The sequence below is a fragment of the Anthonomus grandis genome, chromosome 3 (assembly GCF_022605725.1).
Source record: "Anthonomus grandis grandis chromosome 3, icAntGran1.3, whole genome shotgun sequence".
NCBI classification, from domain to species: domain Eukaryota; kingdom Metazoa; phylum Arthropoda; class Insecta; order Coleoptera; family Curculionidae; genus Anthonomus; species Anthonomus grandis.
In genome coordinates this window covers 23,594,397-23,616,929 of record NC_065548.1, presented here as the reverse complement: position 1 = coordinate 23,616,929, position 22,533 = coordinate 23,594,397, and the positions used below count along the sequence as shown (strand labels likewise).

Genomic DNA, 22,533 nt, shown 5'->3' with positions numbered 1-22,533 from the left:
TGATAAGTCATTTAGCAAGAAAGGGAATCTGTCCTTTGGAACCGTGCAATGCTTTGAACCAGCCCACATTTTCCATTTTTCAAGGATCTGTCGCCAAGCTGTTTTAAAAGGCCGGAAAATGCCACGTCCAGAGGCTGGGTCAGATGAGTAGAGTTAGCCGGGAGGTAGATAAATTAAATATTATTTTCTTCGCAAAGAGATACCGTACTTGCAGAAAAATGTGAACTCAGCTTGTCACCAATTAAGTACTTCTTCCCGGTAGATCTTTTACTGCAGGTATGACACTTCTCTCTACCCAATCTGAAAAGGAAATCGCATCAAACCAACCTGATGGACTTTTATTTAATCTGACGTCGTTTGGCCCACCAACTGTCCAAGATGTATACAAATTTTTAGCTTTGTAACCACGTATGGTGGGAACAATTTCCATCAGCTGAATCAGCGTACATAATAGAAACGGCTGACTTCGACGTATTGCAAATACGTTCTGGATAGCGACAGCCCCTTTTCGAGATTACTTTCTTTCTACCCGGATCGTCAGTTAAATTTGTAATTATTATGTTTGATGGCGGTACATTTTCAACTCCGTAGCTAAATTTTCAAAATAAGCATTAATAGTATTGGGAGAAACAGCAGCTCTTGAGCGCTTGATGTTTTGGCAGATTCTAGATCTTAATTCATTTTTGTGACGTTTTAAAAAAGAATAGACAAAGTCTCTGCCAGGGATATTATCTTTAAATCTCGTTATTGGTTTACCTCTACTGTCTAGGTAATTTTTTATCATCATCCTGACGTCCAAATGGTCAAGTGACTAAAATATCTTCTTCTTGTTTGGTTAGGGCTGTTTGTCCTCCATGACGCTTTAGATTTCGGGTTTTGTGGTGCCGATGAAGCACAGAATAATGAATGTTGTATGTTTCGTGAGCCACTCTATAACTCATCCCGTTGTCAATTGAAGCAAGGGCTATTTTTAGAGTTTTTTCATCAATTTTCTTATATGTTTTACCTCGAGGGTCAGGTTTATAAACGCGAGGCATTTTCCTGCAAAAGAAAAAACAATTATGGGATGGATAGAAATAGCGAGTGAATAGAAACAGCGTGTTTCTATTCACCCCAAAATTACTTAAAAGTGACGTTATGTATTATATTACATCATAGCAAAAAAAATAAAGACAAGCAATTTCTAAAATAGGCAATGTAAACCAGACACCTTACAGCTACCTTAACCAAAAACTCAATGTCTTACCTGTTTTTAGCTAACCACTGTGAATAAAGTTTTGCTAGTGATGAAACAAGCACATGTGTTCACTCCGACTGGTGGTTGGTACTGCAATCAGGACTGCCAACATAAAACATCTTTGGCCTGTTAAAGTAGTTATGGCGACATCTGTTGACCGTTTGAGAACAAATTTGAAGCGTTGGGAGGTTTAATTCTGATGTTGATTTTTTTTAAAAGAAGTTTCCCGTTTTTGTTGCTATTCACCCAGCAGTTTCTATTCACCCCATTTCACGGAACATAATTATGGTGCCATTTGCAGGATTCCTGCACGTTGCATATTGCCATTGAAATTAAGTCGTGTCTGGATAAAGAAATTCTGCTTTAGCCAATCAAGCTTCACGGCCTTACTTTTGAGTATATAATAACCGTTAATCCGGCCCTGTTTTGATTGTCATTTCTCAGTTGTAACTGTCAACGACCTTTACTGTCTACTGACGTAATTCTGACAACTTAGATTTGCAAACATACGTTTTATTGGTTTCCTTTATTTTTTACTTTTACCGAATAAAGACAGAGGATCAGCGAACTGTTCAACAAAATGATTTTATAACATTTTCCTGCTGCTGTAGACTCGTGTCCTCGTTCCTCATAACATAACAAACAAAGGCTAATGATTAATGACTCAACTTTATTAAACCAAAATATTGCAAAATATCAATACTAATGTAAACTTTCACCTGTGTTTGCGGGTCGTGCCTTTGCTAAGTGGCGTAAAACGGTATCTGGAGGTAGTTTTCCAAGATGTTTTCGTAAGGAAATAGGTGATTATGGCGACCTGCAGCAGTGGTAACAGAAGGGACGTCCTACAAACCTCAATGGATAATTTGCCAGGAAGCAATGATCCCTTGAGAGAATTGTTTGAGGCCTGCAAATTGGGAGATATTGCTAGAGTGAGGGAGTTAGTTACTCCTACCACTGTTAATGCTAGAGATACTGCTGGAAGGAAGTCAACACCCCTTCATTTTGCTGCTGGTAAGATTTTTTGGTTTTTTAATTTGTAATAGCAAACTGGAATACATTATTTATTCGTGATTCAAGCAGAGAAAAACAAACCACCGAGAAGCGACAAAACCCGCATTTACCGTTGATTTTCTGGGGTCCAATTTTGGTGCCCTTGAGCGGGCTTAAATGACTGGCGCTACATATAAAGTAAAGGAGAAAAATCGTTTTGGCAATTTAATAGTTCCGTACATGGAGAGAAATACGACAATTAATAGACTAAAAATTTTATTGGGAATTTGAAATGAAAATTATTACATTACTTTACTGTTGGTATAGTTAAGTTATAGGTATACCTAAACTATACCGGGTGACATAGGAAAAAGGGAACACGCAACAACTTTTTTATTTTTCAAGATAAACAAATGTATGAAAAAATATACTGGGTGTCCCATTTAAAATAAGAAAGTTCTTGTCATTTCCTGTTCAACCGGAAGTGATCAAAAACAATTGAATACGTCAAAATATGCCTTTATAACCATTCTATTAACATACCAAATTTCATTTGTTTATCTTGAAAAATAAAAAAGTTATTGCGTGTTCCCTTTTTCATGTGTCACCCGGTATAGTGCCAACTATAAAAATTACCATTTAGGATAAATAATGAAAAACAAAAAATCTTCTAAACAAACTTTCATTTTTTGAGGAAATAATATTGGCTCATTGTATAATGAAACACAAAAATACATTGGCAATAATTAAATTAAACCTAGGTACATTTATACATTCCGCAAAATTTTTAGTTTTCGAACATTTTTATCTTTATTTGTTTTTAAGACCCTATTATTATATTTAATGGTGTAAAATATTTTCAACCTTATAAATAATTTTAAGATAAAGGTTTTTGGAAAATGTGCACAAGGGTGTTCATAATTAATAGTTTTCATTATGTTAAATAAATTGTTAGATATTCCCTGGTTTATGCACATTTTCTCAAAATTACAATTGAATATTTCCTTTAATTTAAATATATATTATGAAATAAACTCTTCTGGAGGAGATTGTAAGCCACCAAAATTACATATACTGGAATTATAAGCCTTAAAATGAAGAAATAATCTATTTATATCCATTTCATCACACATTTTGCCGAAATTGGTGCAGGTATCACAGTTAATATGAACTTCAAGTGCTCTTTTCATAATATAGCCACAAACATATCGAAAGGCATTTTCTGTGGAAATATGGTCGGTCCTATAACCAGAGAAAAACAAATCACCTAAACCACCAAAAAAAACCACCACATGGTGGTTTGTTTTTCTCTGATATTACCGGACTAACCGATGGCTGGCAGGGGACCGGCAATAAGACAGGTATACCAAATAAGCTCGCACATGCGTAAGAAAAATCGGTCCGTCTTGAAGACTGACAGTATTTCGTCAGTATTTTTCACATGACCTCACACGATCAGTATGAGTAAAATTAACTTTATGATTAATATTAAAAAAAATATAGAAAAATTTCCTTATGACTTGCTCTGTTAGTCATATAATAAAGGCATTTTTAGAGGCCACATAGGAAGATACCAATACTAACTTATAAAAAATATGATTATAAGATGTACTAATAGTTATGAAAAGATAAGGCATATTTAGATATCTACAGAGTATTTAAATGTTACTGATGTAGACTTAAATGAGGGATTAGGAAGGGCCATTTAGAATTAATCTTATGATTTTCAAGTTAATTATATTCAAATTCAAATATATATTTCCAAAATAGACATTACATTAATATGTTGTAATTGCCTGTAAACTTAAATATAAAAAATAGGTTTACATACAGAGTCTCCTAAAAATCAAAGATAAGCTGAAAATGGGCAATAGACTAAATGCTCAGGGATTAAAAAAAAATTAAAAAAATCTATCTTAAGTATTTTCAAAATTATAGGCATTCATAGAAAACCGAAAAAAATTTACACCACTCATTGATCTTTTTAGTAAGTTGGTTAAAAATTTTTGAATTTCCTAACAATTATTCTTAACAAAATAATGTAACTCTGAATAACCCTTCGATAATTTATTAAACTAAATTCAAACACAACTGTTCACATTTTTAAGAAATTATTAGACTTTTGCCCAACTTATGTTGAAAATTGTGTCTTTTGACCATCATTTCCCAATTTTAACTTGCTGTCCTAGAAAAGAAAATTACTTCGATGTTTGCCAAGTGATTTCAAAAGTCATGCCTAGATCTAGTCTATGCCAGTCTAATCTAGATTTTAAAATGGTAATATACTTGCTAGATTATTGGTTCAGTAGGGGTGTATTTTTTTTAGTACATTTTTTAAGTTCATATTTGTACAGTCAAAATCAATTAAAAATAAAACTTTACTTAAGTCACAACTAATGTTCAAATTGTCTGCCTCCATTTCTGATACATTTTATAATAGATTACTGTACACAATGTCAGATCGTGATACTGCACCGGAATATGCAAACATGCATCTTATCTATGGTCAAAAAAAGCCAAAATAAATAAAACATGATGATATCAACACAAGTACACTGTGTCCCATTTTGGATGAGACTGCAGGGTATCTCTGTCATTTTTTAAGATAGAGCTTTGCGGTTTTCGCGACCCTGTATCAGTTTTTTGTAAAACTTTTAAAGCCACAAACAGAAATATTCTAACTACTTTTGTTCCTGAAATACAGGGTGAAAATGAAAATGTTCACTTTTGGAGATGTTATTATTTCTCAGGCCCTCTATAAGATAGAATAAAAATGAAAACTGCTTATAATAGATATTTTTACATAAAAGTCAGTGGCGTATTTAATTTTTTTTTCTAATGCACTGTTTTTAAGATTGGGCACAAACTTGGTATTTTTTAAATGAAACACCCTGTATATTTTAACGTCAAATTTTTGCATTTTTTTTTTCTGAATACATTGATGTATCACAACCTATTCTTTAGTAAATTTTAGCTAATCAGAAAAATCCATATTTATTTTTGTTTTTAATAGTAGGCCATGAATTCTTACACACATGCATTTAATTATTACTTTTTTAAAACGCCGTGTGATTTAAACCTGTTTATTTAACTATATTTTAAACATTAACTTAAAACATTAATATAAACATAAAAATGTTAAAAACAAAAAAAATATATCGGACCAGGTTTAACATTAAAAACTAATTAGTAATTCCAAGAATCAAATTAGAAAATTAATTACAAAAACCAAAAAAAAAACAACAAATATAAATTTAATAAAACTGTTCAAACTGCTGTCCATTTTGTCTTATACAAAAACCACATACAGTCTGTATTCGTCTTAAGGCATTTAAAATTATAAAGGGTTGCCTTTGTAAGTTTATGAATGCTTCTTCAGTTGTCGCTCGGAGTTCATTTATATTATTATGCCGATTTGCATAAATTTTATTTTTTAAGTACGACCATACAAAAAAGTCCAAAACACTTAAGTCCGGTGACCTCGGGGGCCATCTGATTGGCCCGTGTGTGCCAATCCAACGTCTATCAAAATGGGCACTTAAATATTCTCTAACTACCCTTGAATTATGAGCGGGCGCTCCATCTTGCTGGAAATATATTTGATGTCGCTGCGCTAAAGGTATGTCCTCCAGCAACTCTGGCAAATTATTTTGCAATATATTTAGATATCGTTGGGCAGTTAAGCTACCCTCAAAAATTGTATATACAATTTTAGTGCCCAATATAAAACAGGAAACACTAAAACCAAATCGGCCTTGTTGCTGTCGTTCAAAAGTAATATGTTGGTTTTCTTGATACCAATGTCTGGTATTTTGCCTATTAAATATGCCACTACTGCTTATATGGGATTCATCAGACCATATTACCTTTTTTACAAAATCCGGATCTTCATTAGTTTTGGTTAAAAACCAATTAGAAAATTCCAGTCGTTTAAACGGATCGTCAGGATACAATTCTTGAATAATATTTATCTTATACGGTTTAAATTTATGCTTTTTTAAAATTTTTTGCACTTTTGTTTTGGAAACTCCTATCTCTTCCTCTATCTTTCTACAGGAAATTTGGGGTCTTGCTTCCACACACGCTAAAACATTAATTTCGCCAGCTTCATTTCTATCAACATGGGGTTGCCTAGGTTTTGAATAACAGCCATAATTTAAAAGATTAGATTTTAACCGGAATACCGTAGCCCGAGATGACTGCGTCTTTCTGGAAACCTAATAAGATCTTTTTTATTTTTTGAATTTTGTAACAAAATAAAATAAGCTAGAGCTTTACCTATTTAAATATAATTGCTGCGCCGCTTCGACATTTTCGTTAGAAAGGTTTAAACATTTTATAATATCATACTTTTCAAAATTTTGGAATTCCATATTTTCACCATCAGCCATCATTATTGATATGTATTGAGTCTGTTTGTGACTTAGTTTCCATGAATGCAATAAACAAAACATTTTTTTATGCATGTGTCAAAGAATTCATGGCCTACTATTAAAAACAAAAATAAATATGGATTTTTCTGATTTTTGAAGCTAAAATTTACTAAAGAATAGGTTGTGATACATCAATGTATTCAGAAAACAAAATTCAAAAATTTGACGTTAAAATATACAGGGTGTTCCATTTAAAAAATACCAAGTTTGTGCCCAATCTTAAAAACAGTGCATTGGGAAAAAAAATTAAATACGCCACTGACTTTTATGTAAAAATATCTATTATAAGCAGTTTTCATTTTTATTCTATCTTATACAGGGCCTGAGAAATAATAACATCTCCAAAAGTCAACATTTTCGTTTTCGCCCTGTATTTCAGGAACAAAAGTAGTTAGAATATTTCTGTTTGTGGCTTTAAAAGTTGTACAAAAAAGTGATACAGGGTCGCGAAAACCGCAAAGCTCTATCTTAAAAAATGACAGAGATACCCTGCAGTCTCATCCAAAATGGGGCACAGTGTACAGAAAAATGCCTAGTAAACAGAGGATAGCAAAGTACTGCAGTAGCAAAGGTCTTAATTAATGACCTACATTGCATCACTACCTGTCTTACTTACCCTGTAGAGTGTAGAGGTATTTCTGAACAGGGAATACCTGTACTTCTGTAGAAGAATAGTCTGGCGTTCACCCAAATTAAATAAAATCTTTAAATTTACCTACTTTATGGAGAACAATAATTAATAAAAAGTGAGAAATTAAAATTAAGAAAAACTGTACAATAATTCAATTTAAAAAGTCGAAATGGAGGCAGACCGTTTGAACATTAGTTATGACTTAATTAAAGTTTCATTTCAATTATTTTTACTGTACAATTATTAACTTAGCTTAGTAGCTAGTACTGTACACTTTTTTCTAAATAAATAAATAATAAAATAAATAGCGGTGTACATTTGACTATGTCCAGATATCTGTTAATCTATGTATAAGCTGGCCTCCTTATGCCATACCAATATAATTTCTTAAGCAGGATTAATGATTTATGATGTCAAGTACAATCAAGTACCTTTTTAAAATTATAGTGGATTCCAATAGATTTAAGGTTAGAGTTAAAATTTTTCAGTATTTTTAATTTAAAAGCCAGAATAGCATCAATTGTAGACCTTTTCAAAAACCAAATTGTCAGTTAGTTGATATTTTATGTTTATTTAAGAATTGAAGCAGGTGATTCTTAAATCCTTTTTCAAATTTAAGTATGTATTAAATCTGGTCCACTCAATTTCTTTTTTAATACTGATTTTATAATATCCAGTACTTCATGAGATGTTGTATAAGGTGCAAGAAAAATTGAATTTTAGATGGGACCTTGTAGAGTTAGTTGTGAGAGTATTAGCAGTGACCAAGTTAATAAACAACTTGTATAACGATTAGCTGCATTATCAGTTCCCTCTATTTGCTAACCATCTAGAAACATTATATTGGGAAGACCATTTGGTGGTGGTTTGTGATTTGTGTGTCAATCAAATCAATAATCAATAAACCATATTTTGATTTCATTTGATTTGATTTAATCTATTTATTTTCTTACAATTATTATTTGACTTATTAATGAATTATTAATGAAATGCAATGTTAAAGGGCTCATTAAAGGTATTAAAGAAAAAGGTAATTTTTTCATTGATATTGTTGGTTCCATTTGTACAATTAAAATGATCAAATGTCTCTTTCGTTAATATGTGGGAATTAACAAAAGAGACATTAGATCAAATATAGAATATTTCTTTTATATCGGATGATAGTTTAGAAGGCCCAACAATAAATAAGGCCAGATTCTTAAGATTTATCTTAAAAAACCCTGTTTTTCACATTTGTCGCCTACTGTTATTAAAACGAAACATAGCACCTTGGTGATGCTTTTCAAATACTTTCTATATTTAGTTCAAGTCCACCAAAAAACTTTCTATAACTATAATTTTTATTAAATAGTTGATAAATTACTTCTAAATTAATTTAACAGGTAGCAATTTGTTAAATAATTTAGATCCCAGGTAATGAATTCTATCTTGGGTTCTTTTAGGTCAACAGAACAGCTTGAATTTATGTCACATATCAGTGTGAGTGAATATCACAATGACAAACATGCAAAGACTTCTTCTATATTACATAAATTAAATGTTCCAAGATATACATGGAAAGTAGTGTCAACACTTAAAGATAAACAAAGTGCCTTATGCAATCATTCCTATAACCAAATCCTCCCACAAGGGCCTTCTCTGCAATCTGAAACAATCTAAATGGAGTGTCTCCATACTAAGATAGCATGAATCAGACCAAAGTAGGTAGATCTTAAAAGCTTCTCTAAATACCAATATTCAATGTACACCTCTTTGATATGGCACCACCAACACAGACCACCAGTGTCATGTCTATGAAAATGGTAGATAGTAAGCTTTTTTATTAAAATCTAATGAGAGAAGGCCTATTTTACAATAACAAAGCATGGATGGCTCCTTCATTGAATGAGGCTAAAACAAGATGTCAAATCTTGTTTTGCACTGGTGGTGCACATGCATTTGCAAAAGCTAAATTGACCATTGGTGAAATATTTATAAGTAACAATGATATTTTTCTATAGTTTTTGGTAAGATCTGTGTTATCCTATTGCAAAATAGAAGTGACTAATGTAACTTTAAGAAGATTTGGAAAAATAGACTTAGAAAACTACAAATATTTATTAATTCAATCCCCTTATTATGCTAAAACCAAAGATATTTTGACTATTTTGCCTCATTTATATAGTTCACTTCATTAACAGACACTTTTTTAAAGGTAAAACTATTCAGTGGAGGAGGAAAAGAAGGCATTACATCAATAGGTAGCAATTAATCCAGCCAAATCCAGTGAGCTCTATTTGTAAAGAACCTGTTAAATTCATTTTGAGAAATAATACTGTTATGATTAATTGTTGGTTTTGAATGATTTTTCTGTGCACTACAAGATTGTTTGCATTTCTTATAAGTTGGTCTTTTGCCATAACTGAGCCCTTTAAATAGTCTTCCATACTCCATCTTAAATTTATTCAGCCCGTCTAGAGGCTTTACAAGGATGGGCAGTCATTTAGCTTACTCAAGAAATTCAGCTGCTCATGTATACCTCTCAACTCATTATTGAATCAGGTAATATTATTACCCTTATCTGAGTAGCATTAAGTAGTAAAATATAATGCATAAACTTGGTTGGACATCATAATACAAAAGGTAATTTTCCCAACCTGTTTTATAGGATGACAAATCTCCAAATACATATCGACACATATTTCTGTATTGGTAACATGAATCTGATTATTTGACCTCAATGATTACAATGGTACAGTTGTGGAGTAAGCAAAGAATCAATAACTTATATGTTGTCAAGAAGTGCATTCCTATGGGTCACAGTTTTGTCTCATATCAGCTATGTCAAACAAATTTTTCAAATACACTGCTTTGGTTTCTGCCTATTTCAAAATTAAAATTGCCTGCTAGTATTAACTATTTATTAGATCATAATGCTGCATAAAATAATCTTTATTGAATGGAGAAACAAGTCAAAGCTTTCAGATGGAGACCTATAAACAACAGTCACAGTATATAATTTTTGAATACCTTATACGCTAACAAAAGTTTAAAACTTTACATTTAAGACTATATTTTAACAATACTGCAGTAATACCACCAATGATAATTGCACAAATAAAGAGAGACGCTAATTTATAGTTTAGTTTAGAGAAGGCTGGTAACTCTTCTCAAGTCAACCATCCATGCTTAGATGTATTAATTTTAAATGTAATAATTTTTCCGGATATTCATAATGGATGCCTTAGGTTTCCTTTTGGGTACTAATGTTCTCAAGTTTAAAAAGTTATTTACCATTACACCTTTTGGCCAGAAATCTGTATTGAAGATTTGCTCCTTTTTGTTCATATGTATTCCTTTTTGAAATGTTTTTTCCTACTGTTTTTCTTACTGTTTTGTTGCAGTTTTTAATTTTTTGCACAATATACAGCAGCATTAACTTATGTGTATTATTTGATTTTATTTGGGTTGTCTCCGAACACTCATGGTAAGAACTTGGTTGAAACTTTAGTCCCTTCAATATAAAAACTTGATCATTTTCCTTGTGAATTCAATTTGATTACCTCTGGAAAATATAAGGTTAAAAAAAATAACTAAGTTTTTAAAGTTTATTACTAGTTTGGAGTTCTCTTGTTTGAATTCTTGGACTTTTATATCATTTTTATATTATGTGTGACTTTAGTAAATTTTTATATACTAAAAGCGCACATTGCAAAAATATGAATTTAACAACATTGTTTGACTTACATGGAATTGGAAAAGCTATGTTCTGAAAAAATATGATACAAATTCATTGAACTCTGTACATACATATATATTTATAGATATTTATATTTACACAAAAATACAAGGTTTTTTGAAAAATAAATACAGCTCATCTTTCACTCACAGGTTATGGTAGACGAGATGTAGTAGAATTCCTTTTATCGGCCGGAGCCTCAATACAAGCCCGAGATGACGGTGGCCTGCATCCCCTGCACAATGCATGTTCTTTTGGTCATGCTGACGTTGTCAGACTTTTATTGGAAGCCGGAGCCAGCCCAAATACACGAGATAATTGGAACTACACTCCATTACATGAAGCAGCAATTAAAGGAAAAATTGATGTTTGCATTGGTAACATATAAAAGCAATGAACTGGTGAATATGATGTTTAATGTGTTTGTTGTAGCACTTTTACAACATGGGGCAGACATTAACATTAGAAATACCGAGGGAAAAACTCCACTTGAAGTTGCAGATCCGGCGACCAGACCCGTATTGACAGGAGAGTACAGAAAAGTATGTTTAAAATAATTTACTGATAATATAATAACTTAATTTTTGTTATTATTTTTGAATAATAATTTTTTGTTACAATTACTACTCACGTCCATGATAAATTACGTATTACATAATAACGTCGAGGTAAAAGTTATTATGAGGCGATTATAAGACAGCTGATAAATAACAGAGTAGTTTTACGATGTCCACATACGTGAAAATATGGAATAACACTATGTTTCAAATAAATAATTGCTAGACATTAATTTACCAAACATGACACGAATATTTATGTTTAACATTTAAAAAGTGTTGATTGAAAATGACTGTGATTTTAAACAGTGATTTGAATCACCGCAGTGACCGAGTATCAATAGTAAACACAATATCAAAAGATTACGAGACATCGAAGACGAGTATATTAATATTATTTATAAAGCTCTTATCGGCTTATTGATTAAAAAAAATTAAAATTTAATTTCTTCCAAGTAAATACAAATAACACAAAAGAGTAGAGTTCACTTTTTTCCCAACAAAGAGTCTTTCCTTAGCAACTTTACTTGGGTTGGGGATTTTAAATCTGTGTTCTTTCCAAAATTTTAATGGATCGTGATTTCTTGGCAGAATGTTGGGTGGCTTTAAATCAATGCACTCAGTTAGTAGTTGCTTTTATTTTATCTCGATTTTAGCTGCAACTAAAGAAATTACCTTTTTTTTGTGTTTCCGCTATTCCACGTATTGGAATGGTAATGAAATCGTGAATCGAGAAATGCTGCCATAGCCACAGTATTACTATTTTCGAGCTGGCCCATTCTGGCCTATAATCCTTTTAATTTAGTTATCACATGAAAACAATATTGTCAAACTTTTTTTTCAGAAGATGGGTACAAACAACAAATAAGCCATTAACTAAAGTAATGACGTACGAACCTGTTGTATAATTTTGTCTACTTATTATTTGTGTTGTTTTTTCAAATAGACGGCATACTTTTGGAAGTTTTTTAGTTAGATTCCATTCAGACGGACTGAAAATAGGCACATTTCCGTAGTCTAAAATTGCTATTCTGTACAATGCGGTCAAGCATATAAAATGTTGAGTTTTAACGTGTGGCTACTCCATGAATTAATTTTAGTGGGTTAGCAGATAGATTAATTTGTTTTTGGTATTCTATTAGCCTTTGTGTAGCTTTACAGTTTTACAGCTTCGCTTAAAATATCTAACAATCGCTCTAAGTTTAGTAAGAAGATCAATAATCAGGCTCAGATAAAGAATCTTTAACTATCAAATTTAAAGTATGGGCAAAACATCCAAAATGTTTCCACTCTAATTCGTTAATGGTAGTGTTTTTAATATTGGAAGCGTTTTCAAAAACTATCAAAATTATTTTTTTCTAAAAAGTTCTAATCTGATACAATTTGATTTATTTTTGTAGCTAATTTTTGGCCAGTACGATGGCCTTTCACGGGAAAATTCGAGCAGCAAAGATCTAAATTGGAAATTATCCTCAATGAAATGACCAGTGAGTGCAACGAAACTATATTGACTGTGGTCCAGCAATCAATTGTTAGACATATTTTTTTAACACTACTATTCACGAATTGACGACAATTGTTAAGGCACTCCTCATATCCTGCAGGCGTACATTAGTGTACTAAAAATTTTCTTTCTATTGGGAAATTCATATGAAGGATTTAGTGCGTGAATAAATTCTCTAAATCCCGTGTCCTCTACAATTCTGAAACTCTAATAAAAATAATGATATTATATCATTATCGGCGGTCATCCAATGCTGGACGCCAGTTCGCCGATTGCAGTATTCGCTTTGATCATCCACCACCGTCTTTGAAAGAAGTAAATCCAATCGCGCCAGTGATTTTCCATTTACCGGTTAAATATCGCGGTTATCGATATATCAGCATACGTTAAAATACAAATATGCCTAGCCAATGAGAGCGCTTCGGCATCCGCGAGGGCGTGGTATGCGAACCGCCAAATTCAAAATAGGAAATTTTCAATGTATGTCGAGTTTTTCTATTCATATTTATATTTAATTAGGTTTTTATGATGCGTATATATTTTAGATGAAGAAAAGTGCAATATGCATTAAAAACATTTAATAAGAAGATGTTTTAGCTATTATTAGTAAATGGATTATTGATTTTTTTTTAATATTTACAGCGTGTGATCAATTATTATTTTAAAAATATTTTATAAATACTTGCCAAATTTGGTTTTTATAGCAAATTATCTCTTTTAATGACGAAATTTGTTAATCATTTTGTTTGATGCCGATGTTAGTTCATCAATTTTGATGTTGTCTCGATAGCTGGTTCCGTTTCCCTTTTGAATTAAAGACTGTTTTGTTCTATAAAAAACTTTACTGACAGCCAGCATTAGCTCCAAAACAAAATAAAAATACAACTTTGGAATTTACACGTGCTACGTCGTAAGAAAGAAAATAACACAAACAAAACAAAATTACGAGCTAAGCTAACCCCTTCAATTAAAACATTAAAACCGACTGACACGACTCGACTCAAAGCGCCGCGCACTCCCATCGGGAAGAAAGCATGGCAGTTCGGTCACGCCGCTACGTTGCCGTTGTTAATTAAAAATCGCGCTATCGCTAAATTTCGACTTCGCATAAACTTAAACAATTCCTCTTTAGTTGAAACCAAACATCCCGCCCCCCTTGAAAGCCTGTCTTTCAATTAACCTAAACAATATATACCTAAAATACTTAGATCCTAGTAACATAATATTACTTAACAAAATTCCTTAATCTACACCTTAACATCCTTTTCAAATGGTAGAGTACAAAGCCTCGAGGCGGCTCTTTTACAAAATCCGTTCGATGTTTTTATAGTCACTACTCGACATTTATTGTCCGACCCTAGATGAAGTTCCATCACTCGCGCTAATTGCCACCTCATTGGTGGAAGGTTCTCTTCCTTCACTAACACCATATCACCAACCGAAATCGAGTCCCCATTAGTAGTCCATTTGGTTCGTTGTTGAAGCTGACCAAGGTACTCCTGTGACCACCTTTTCCAAAACCCTTGCACGAGCTGCGTTAGTAACTGATATCGACGCAACCTATTGGAACTTACATCTTCCAGATCTTCCTGAGGTAAGGCGCTTAGGGACGTGCCAATTAAAAAAATGCCCAGGCGTGAGAACATCTAGATCGTCTGGCATTTCTGACAATGGCGTAAGAGGCCGTGAATTAAGGCAAGATTCTACTTGGGTTACAATTGTGTAGAGCTCTTCGAAGGTCAGCCTCTGTACCCCAACTACCCTTTTCAAATGAAATTTTGCCGCCTTCACTGCAGATTCCCACAGCCCGCCAAAGTGAGGTGAGCGTGGCGGAATAAAATGCCACCTTATGGAAGATTTCGAAAAGAAATTTGAAAAAACACTCTGGTTTTCTTTATTCTGTAAAAATTTGAAAAGATCCTGTAACTCATTATTGGCCCCTGTAAAATTAGTCGCGTTATCTGAAAACATATTCTTGCATAACCCCCTTCGAGCGATGAACCTTTTAAAACAATTTAAAAAAGCGTGTGTGCTTAAATCTGTCACCAACTCTAGATGAGCAGCTTTCGTGGCAAAACATACAAACACACAAAGGTATGTCTTTGTTTCAACACAGCCCCTGATTTTGTTAACCTTAGTAGTGAATGGCCCAGCGTAATCTACCCCGCAATTTGTGAAAGGTCGAGAAGGCGTTACCCTGGCCCTTGGCAGATTACCCATAAGTTGTTGAAACCCTCTTGGCTTTACCTTATAACAAGTTATACAACCCCTTAGTACGTCGCGTACTGTACGACGCCCAGATATTGGCCAATATTTAAGTCGTATGTACCCCAATAATGCTTGAGGCCCTGCATGTAGTTGTTTGTAATGCTCATGTAATATGATTAACTTAGTAACCTTATTTTTATTTGAAATAATTACTGGAAACCGTTGATTAAATTCTAAATTGGAATTTGCCAACCTGCCTCCCACCCTTAGCAGCCCCTTATCGTCTATAAATGGATTCAATGACATTAGCCTACTTGATTTTGACACAAAGCTACCCTGCCTAATATCATTTATCTCGGCCTTGAAATCCTGCAATTGAATACACCTGATTATGTAGACCCATGCTTCTAATAACTCCAAAACTGTTAGAGGCCCAGTATCCCGTAAACTTTTAGATCTTCTACAATTACGCACAAATCGTAAAACAAATGCTACAGCTCTCTGTAACCGAAAGAAATTAGAAAATCTGTCAAAACAAAATTTTGGACTACAACTGTCTTCTTCGACCACAAAAGTTTGTCGAACAGCTCTCTGCTCCGGAATCTCTGAAATATTGAACCTTCCTGAAGTAGGCCATGCAACCTCTTCAGCTGATAACCAATGAGGCCCTTGCCACCAAAGTCGATTTTCCAATAAATTGTCACAATCTACGCCCCTGGATATTAGGTCAGCTGGATTGCTTTCTGACGCAACATGAAACCAGCCAAACCCCTTTGTAATACCTTGAATTTCCGCCGTCCTGTTAGCAACAAACGTTGTCCAATTTGAAGGTTCCCCCGCCAACCAACAAAGTACAATTGAAGAGTCGCTCCATAACCTGACTTCTGAAGGTTTGATTTTAGTGGACTGTAAAACTGAATTTATTAATTTTGCCAATAGAAGAGCTCCGCAAAGCTCTAGCCTCGGAAGCGAAACAACCTTTAGAGGAGCGACCCTCGATTTGGAACACAGAAGGCGTACACAGTATCTTCCATTTTTATCAACCGATCTTACAAATACACAGGCCCCATACGCCCGTTGAGACGCATCGCAAAAACCGTGAATCTGTATGGACTCTGCCTCCTCACAAGAGACATGTCGTTTAATTTGAAATGCCTTTAATCTCCCCAATTCTTTGCTCAATCCCAGCCAACCCTGTAAAATTGGTTGCGGCACCTCCTCATCCCATCCTAATTTTTCTCTCCATAAGGCTTGCAGTATTAATTTCGACCTAATAATCAAAGGTGACATCAAACCTAAAGGATCGAATAATTGGGAAATTAAAGATAAAATCATGCGTTTTGTTACCACCTCACCCTTAAATTTTACATCATTTCCTAGACTGTCATAGTGTAAAGTATCAGACTGATTATTCCAATAAATTCCTAATGTCTTTGACGCGCCATCATTTTGAGCAATATAATGATCGACATTTTGATTTTCTTGACCATTTGAAATAACCTCAGATTTGTTTGAACTCCATTTCCTTAAAACAAACCCACCCTCAGAAAGTAAACGGCCAATTTCAGCCTTTAAACATGCTGCTTCTTCGATATCCCTACCACCACTTTCCAAATCATCCATGTAAAAGTCTTGCATGATGACTTTGCTGACCTTGGAACTGCATGCTGAATTAGAATTTGCCAACTGCTGTAAACATTTGACTGCCAAATACGAAGAGCAAGCCATTCCATATGTAATAGTATTTAATCTGTAATGTTCTATAGGACCCTCTTTATCAAATCGCCATAAAATGCGCTGCATATCCCTATCCTCGTTTGCAACCCACACTTGCCGAAACATCTTTTCAATATCTCCCGTAATAACCACATTGTGCAACCTGAAACGCAATAGTATGGAAAAAATGTCTTCCTGCAACCTTGGTCCCACCATCAGCTTGTTGTTAAGCGATACGCCATTGCTACTAGGAGCGCTGGCATCGAAGACGACCCTAAGCTTAGTGGTTAAAGAGCTTTCCTTTACCACTGCATGATGAGGTAAGTAATATGTTTCAAAACCTGGTGAATTATCGACATCTTCCAGGTCTATCTTGGACATGTGCCCTAAATTGATGTATTCCCTAATAAAATCAGAATATAACTCCTTCAAATGACTATCCCTTTCAAATTTCCTTTCTAACGAATTGAATCTTTTTAAAGCCGCATGAAACGAATCGCCCAATTTCGCGGAGCCCTCACGAACTGGCAACCTCACAACAAATCTCCCATCCTCTTGTCTAGTTGTTGATTCCATAAAAAATCTTTCGCAGGCCTCCTCCTCTCTGGTTAACCACCTTTCCTTTCCAACTTCCTCTAAAGCCCAGAATTTCTCCAGCTGATCCTGGACCGATAAAGTAGAACTCAAATTGCAACTAGAATGTGTGTTTGCACTATTTTGAAAACCGAAGGGCCCTGCAATGACATACCCTAATCTTGTAGCTTGAATTACAGGCATATTTCTTCCTAGAGAAATTCTTTCACTTTGTAAGATGTCCCAAAAAATAGAAGATCCCAATAAAATATCCACCTTGTTTGACCTTGCAAAAGAAACATCAGCCAAGATTAACCCTTCTGGTAATTTCAACTTACTTACATCAATATTCCTAGATGGAATGCTATTGCAAATTTTATCAATAAGCAAAAATGAGTTCTCGTGTTTATAATCTGAAACTTTGGAAATTATTGTAGCCTTAACCGAGTGTGTAATGTTGGTGACCCCTGGACCTATACCTAAAATTGAAATGTTAATTTTCCGTTTCAGAAGCCCCAACTTATCTCCCAATTCCTTTGTCATAAAGCAAGACTGAGATCCTGAATCCAGTAACGCCCTACATTCATGCAGACCTCCCTTATCATCTTGAACCCTGATGATGGCTGTTGACAGCAAAACGTCTGAGACTTCTTCACCTTGAGTTTGTAAACTAGTAGATGCGCTGCTGTGCCCGTTAAAAACCTCATTGTCACTTGTAGTGACCCCAGTAACCCTAGTGCTATTCTCCTCCCCTTGACCTTGCCTCTCATTCCTCTCACGTGATGGATCAGTGTGAAGCAAAGAGTGATGTTTCCCACCACAACGACGACAACCCTGTGACGTGCATGCATGTACTCTATGCCCCTGTCTAAGACAATTCCAACATAAATTAACCTTGTTTATAAAATCCCTTTTACCTTGCAAATCCAAATTAAGAAAAGATGTACAACCTTGCAAATAATGTTCTGACGATTTGCATTTTAAACACAAAGCCCGTGGTTGAGTCCCTTTATTAAATGCCCCATAAGAGTTTAATTGTAAATTAGAGTTACGTTTAAAAGGTTTGACATTTTTACTTCCTTGTTCACCCCCTGAGATGTTGCTACGATTTGTCGTTTCTAAAATCGCACATTTATTCGACAAAAATTGTAAAAATTCCTCCATAGTAGAAAAAGTATCAACCGACCCTTGTTTTTGCCATTCTTTTCTTGTCACATTGTCAAGTTTAACCTCAAAAATATAAATCAGTAACGTGTCCCAGTGCTCAACCTTTAACCCCAATGATTTTAAAGCCCTCAAATCCTTTCTGACCTCATCAACCAGTTTTCTCAACTCCCTATAATTTTCTTTAACCATGTTAGGAAAATTAAACATTGACTCTATGTGACTCAAGGCTATTAGTTTTTTATTTTCAAACCTATCCTTTAATAATTTCCATGCCTCCGAGTAGTTCAAAGCAGAAACCTCCAAAGAATGTACCACCTCAGCCGCACTTCCCCTAAGAGCCCCCTTTAAGTAGTAGAATTTCTGTATATCTGACAAATTTGGATTGGAATCCACAAGCGTTTTGAAAGTGTCATAAAACTCTGACCACTGTTTATATGACCCATAAAAATGCGGAATTTCCATTGCTGGAAGTTTTACCTCTGGCTTTGAAGCTGTACCTGTGTTGGTCGGCATGCGTGCAACGTCATTCTGCAGCCCCCCATCTAGATTTGGCGACCTTATTGGATTTAAAATATTATTTAATTGCCCAACTATTTTAAAAAATGAGTTACAGAATGCCTCTCGCTCATCTAACTGATCATCGGAATCGTCTATTTCTTCTATTTGACACTGTATAACTTCGAATTCATTAAACCACTCGTTTATCTTTGTCAAGCGCATGGGTACCTCAGAAATCTTAGAACTATCGTAACCCCTTAAAAAATTATTTTGCAATGTAAAATTACGTTTAAGATTTCCCCTTTTTCGTATTAAAATTTTAAATTCTTCATCTGAATCCTCTCGCACTTGATACGAGCTACCTTCATCCCCTTCAGATGCCATTTTGTGTGATATTTATTATTTATGTAAATTATTTAAAAATATAACCCTTTCAAAGTTTTTGCATAGATAGTAAAAGACCTTATTAACCTAAAACCTTATCATATAACACTACCAAAATACATGTATGTTTTCTGCAAAACTTTGCACAAGCATCTGTGAAATATTAATAACCTAAACCGTGTTAGATGTTATGCAAAGTGAAAAATACAACCTAACCATCTGCAGAATATTACATAAACCTTTACCTAAATATCTTTTACTTAAACCTTGTAAAAATATACAAAACCTTTTAAAATGCCCGTAAAATCGTTTGCTGCAATTTGCATAAGAATCTGTGTAAACAAATGCCCTTTTTATTACAACCTAATATAACCTTGTCAAATTCTATGCAAAACCTTTGTAAGTGTGCTACTAAGTTTGTATGCAAAATGAAACCCAAGTAAAACCTTTTACAAATTTGTGAAAAATACAAAAACACGACCACAATATTTATTTTACAAAATTTGCTTTTATTGGCACTCACCTCTTATGTATAGCACCTACCTCAAACGTCAAATACTTGCACTTTTCACAATGAATTAGTTTTCGTTTGCACCTAGTCTTGTGCTGCCTTCCTGTTTCCTTTATGTTTCAAAAACAACCTTAAAAACTGAGCCGGTCTTGCCCCCAAGAACAGAACCCTTCTTGATCCTTCCTAGGCTAGAATACCTATTCTAACCAATCCGCTCGATTGGACCAAAATGTTTGATGCCGATGTTAGTTCATCAATTTTGATGTTGTCTCGATAGCTGGTTCCGTTTCCCTTTTGAATTAAAGACTGTTTTGTTCTATAAAAAACTTTACTGACAGCCAGCATTAGCTCCAAAACAAAATAAAAATACAACTTTGGAATTTACACGTGCTACGTCGTAAGAAAGAAAATAACACAAACAAAACAAAATTACGAGCTAAGCTAACCCCTTCAATTAAAACATTAAAACCGACTGACACGACTCGACTCAAAGCGCCGCGCACTCCCATCGGGAAGAAAGCATGGCAGTTCGGTCACGCCGCTACGTTGCCGTTGTTAATTAAAAATCGCGCTATCGCTAAATTTCGACTTCGCATAAACTTAAACAATTCCTCTTTAGTTGAAACCAAACACATTTGGTATAGCGGTACGTGTAAGCGCAATGTATGAATTATTTAATTATTATTGTTAGTTAAATATTAAAAATGGGGTGGTACGAAATTGAATTGGTGTGTAGAGCTGATAAATTAATTGGTTAATAGGTGGATGAGTGGATAAATAAAAAAGTTAGAAAATTAAAATAAATGGCAATTACATGTTTTAACAATATATGGTGAACATTTTAAAGTTCGCATTTTTACATACCTCTGTGTCATAATTCTAATATGCAACTTAGTAATATAATAATTGTCAATAGTTATTTGAAAGTATATTATTTTAAATTGTCCACTACCACTATACATATTCTATACATTATACTTTAGTGGTTGATATAAAGTATATATATGGTTGGAAAAGCTGGATAAAGGGTAAATATGACTAAAAAGTCGAAGTATAAGAACAGAAAAAAATAACACGTAGAAATTATATTTTAACTTTGTTTATTTCAAATAATAAAAAATCTATAAATTTATTTGTTATTTAAATATAATAATTTATGGTATTTTTAATCTCAACAACCTCAAAAATTCTATGCAAAGAGGCTAAATGTATTAATCTGGTATATATATAGTATGTAGTATGTAGACTCACACTTTTTTAGCTTATTTGTCATCTCTGCTGGTTATGTATATACAGACCAAACCATTCAAACTTCCATACAATAGTAACATGGAAAAAAATTACTGCTCTGTATACATTTTAATTAATAAATATATACTCACAGAGGATCTTCCCCCTGGTTCCATGTCAATTTCAAGTTAATCCAATTAGCTTTTCTGCACCCTAAAAAATATTAAAAACATAGCAAACAAAATGTAATAGAAAATGATTAGTTGAATATTAACATACAAAATAAGCTAACATTTTAGTCTTAAAATAAAAGATATAAAAATAGTTATACAGAAAACAACACCTATGATGTCTTAAAATTTGTTTTTACAATTTGAAACCTACGCCAAAACTTTACAAAAAATATACTTAGTTATATTATACTGATTATAACACAAAATACCATATAAAATACCACACCCTATTTTTGTTAACTTCACAGCTATAATACAAACATAAAAAAATAGCTACAATTCAAATATTATCTAGCCATTAAATACACAAAGAAATCTAGCTTATTTTTTATTTGGATAGTACATTTGTTTTTCAATTTTTCTTTTCTTTTCAATGCCCTGAGAATTTTCTTCCTCCACTTCTTTATTTTTAAATTTGTTGATTACAGCCATAAATCTGGCAAATGCATTTTTATCTAAACTTCTACCATAGCTACAAATCTCTTGCAATGCAACCTTAAAATAAGTATAAATGATGTAATAAAAATGTAACTTATATTTTAATCAAACTACTTCTCGATTTTCTTCAAAGTCCATTGCAGAACTATTGACTTTCATTTTTGAACTCTCCTGAATAAAATGGTTTACATCCTCCAGATAATTGATTTGGCTAGTTGTGGGTTGATCAACAAACAAAACATTATCCTCTTCCTCTTTACTCACAGTTGGGGAACCTACAACAAACTCGCTCCTCTGCTCAAAAATGGCTACAGCCTACAGCATGTATATGTTTACAAAGTACTGTTTAGACAGAATTTTCTGGACACTCACATCTGTATTTATGAAAACATATTTTACAGATGTTACAGTATCCAGTGCGACATTGCTCATCACATAGTTCATGACAAGACACAACATAGAACTTACCACTGACCGAAACACTTTGTACTTTAAATTTTCC

General features: G+C 33.6%; 2 protein-coding genes across 3 annotated transcripts in view; one reads left to right on the top strand and one right to left on the bottom strand.

The window, feature by feature from the left end:
- Positions 1 to 20,829, bottom strand: part of LOC126733907 (receptor expression-enhancing protein 1) — a 96,790-nt gene extending 75,961 nt beyond the window's left edge. For both annotated transcript variants that reach the window (XR_007659901.1, XR_007659900.1), the window contains exon 1: positions 15,868 to 20,829. The gene's annotated coding sequence lies outside the window, so the exon portion shown is untranslated. The remainder of the gene's footprint in view (positions 1 to 15,867) is intronic.
- LOC126733909 (poly [ADP-ribose] polymerase tankyrase) overlaps positions 1,767 to 22,533 on the top strand; it is a 68,721-nt gene continuing 47,954 nt past the window's right edge. Inside the window, exons 1-3 of the mRNA XM_050437365.1 lie at positions 1,767 to 2,251; positions 11,165 to 11,389; positions 11,445 to 11,554. Coding sequence (XP_050293322.1) covers positions 2,047 to 2,251; positions 11,165 to 11,389; positions 11,445 to 11,554 — 540 coding nt within the window. The 5' untranslated portion in view covers positions 1,767 to 2,046. The remainder of the gene's footprint in view (positions 2,252 to 11,164; positions 11,390 to 11,444; positions 11,555 to 22,533) is intronic.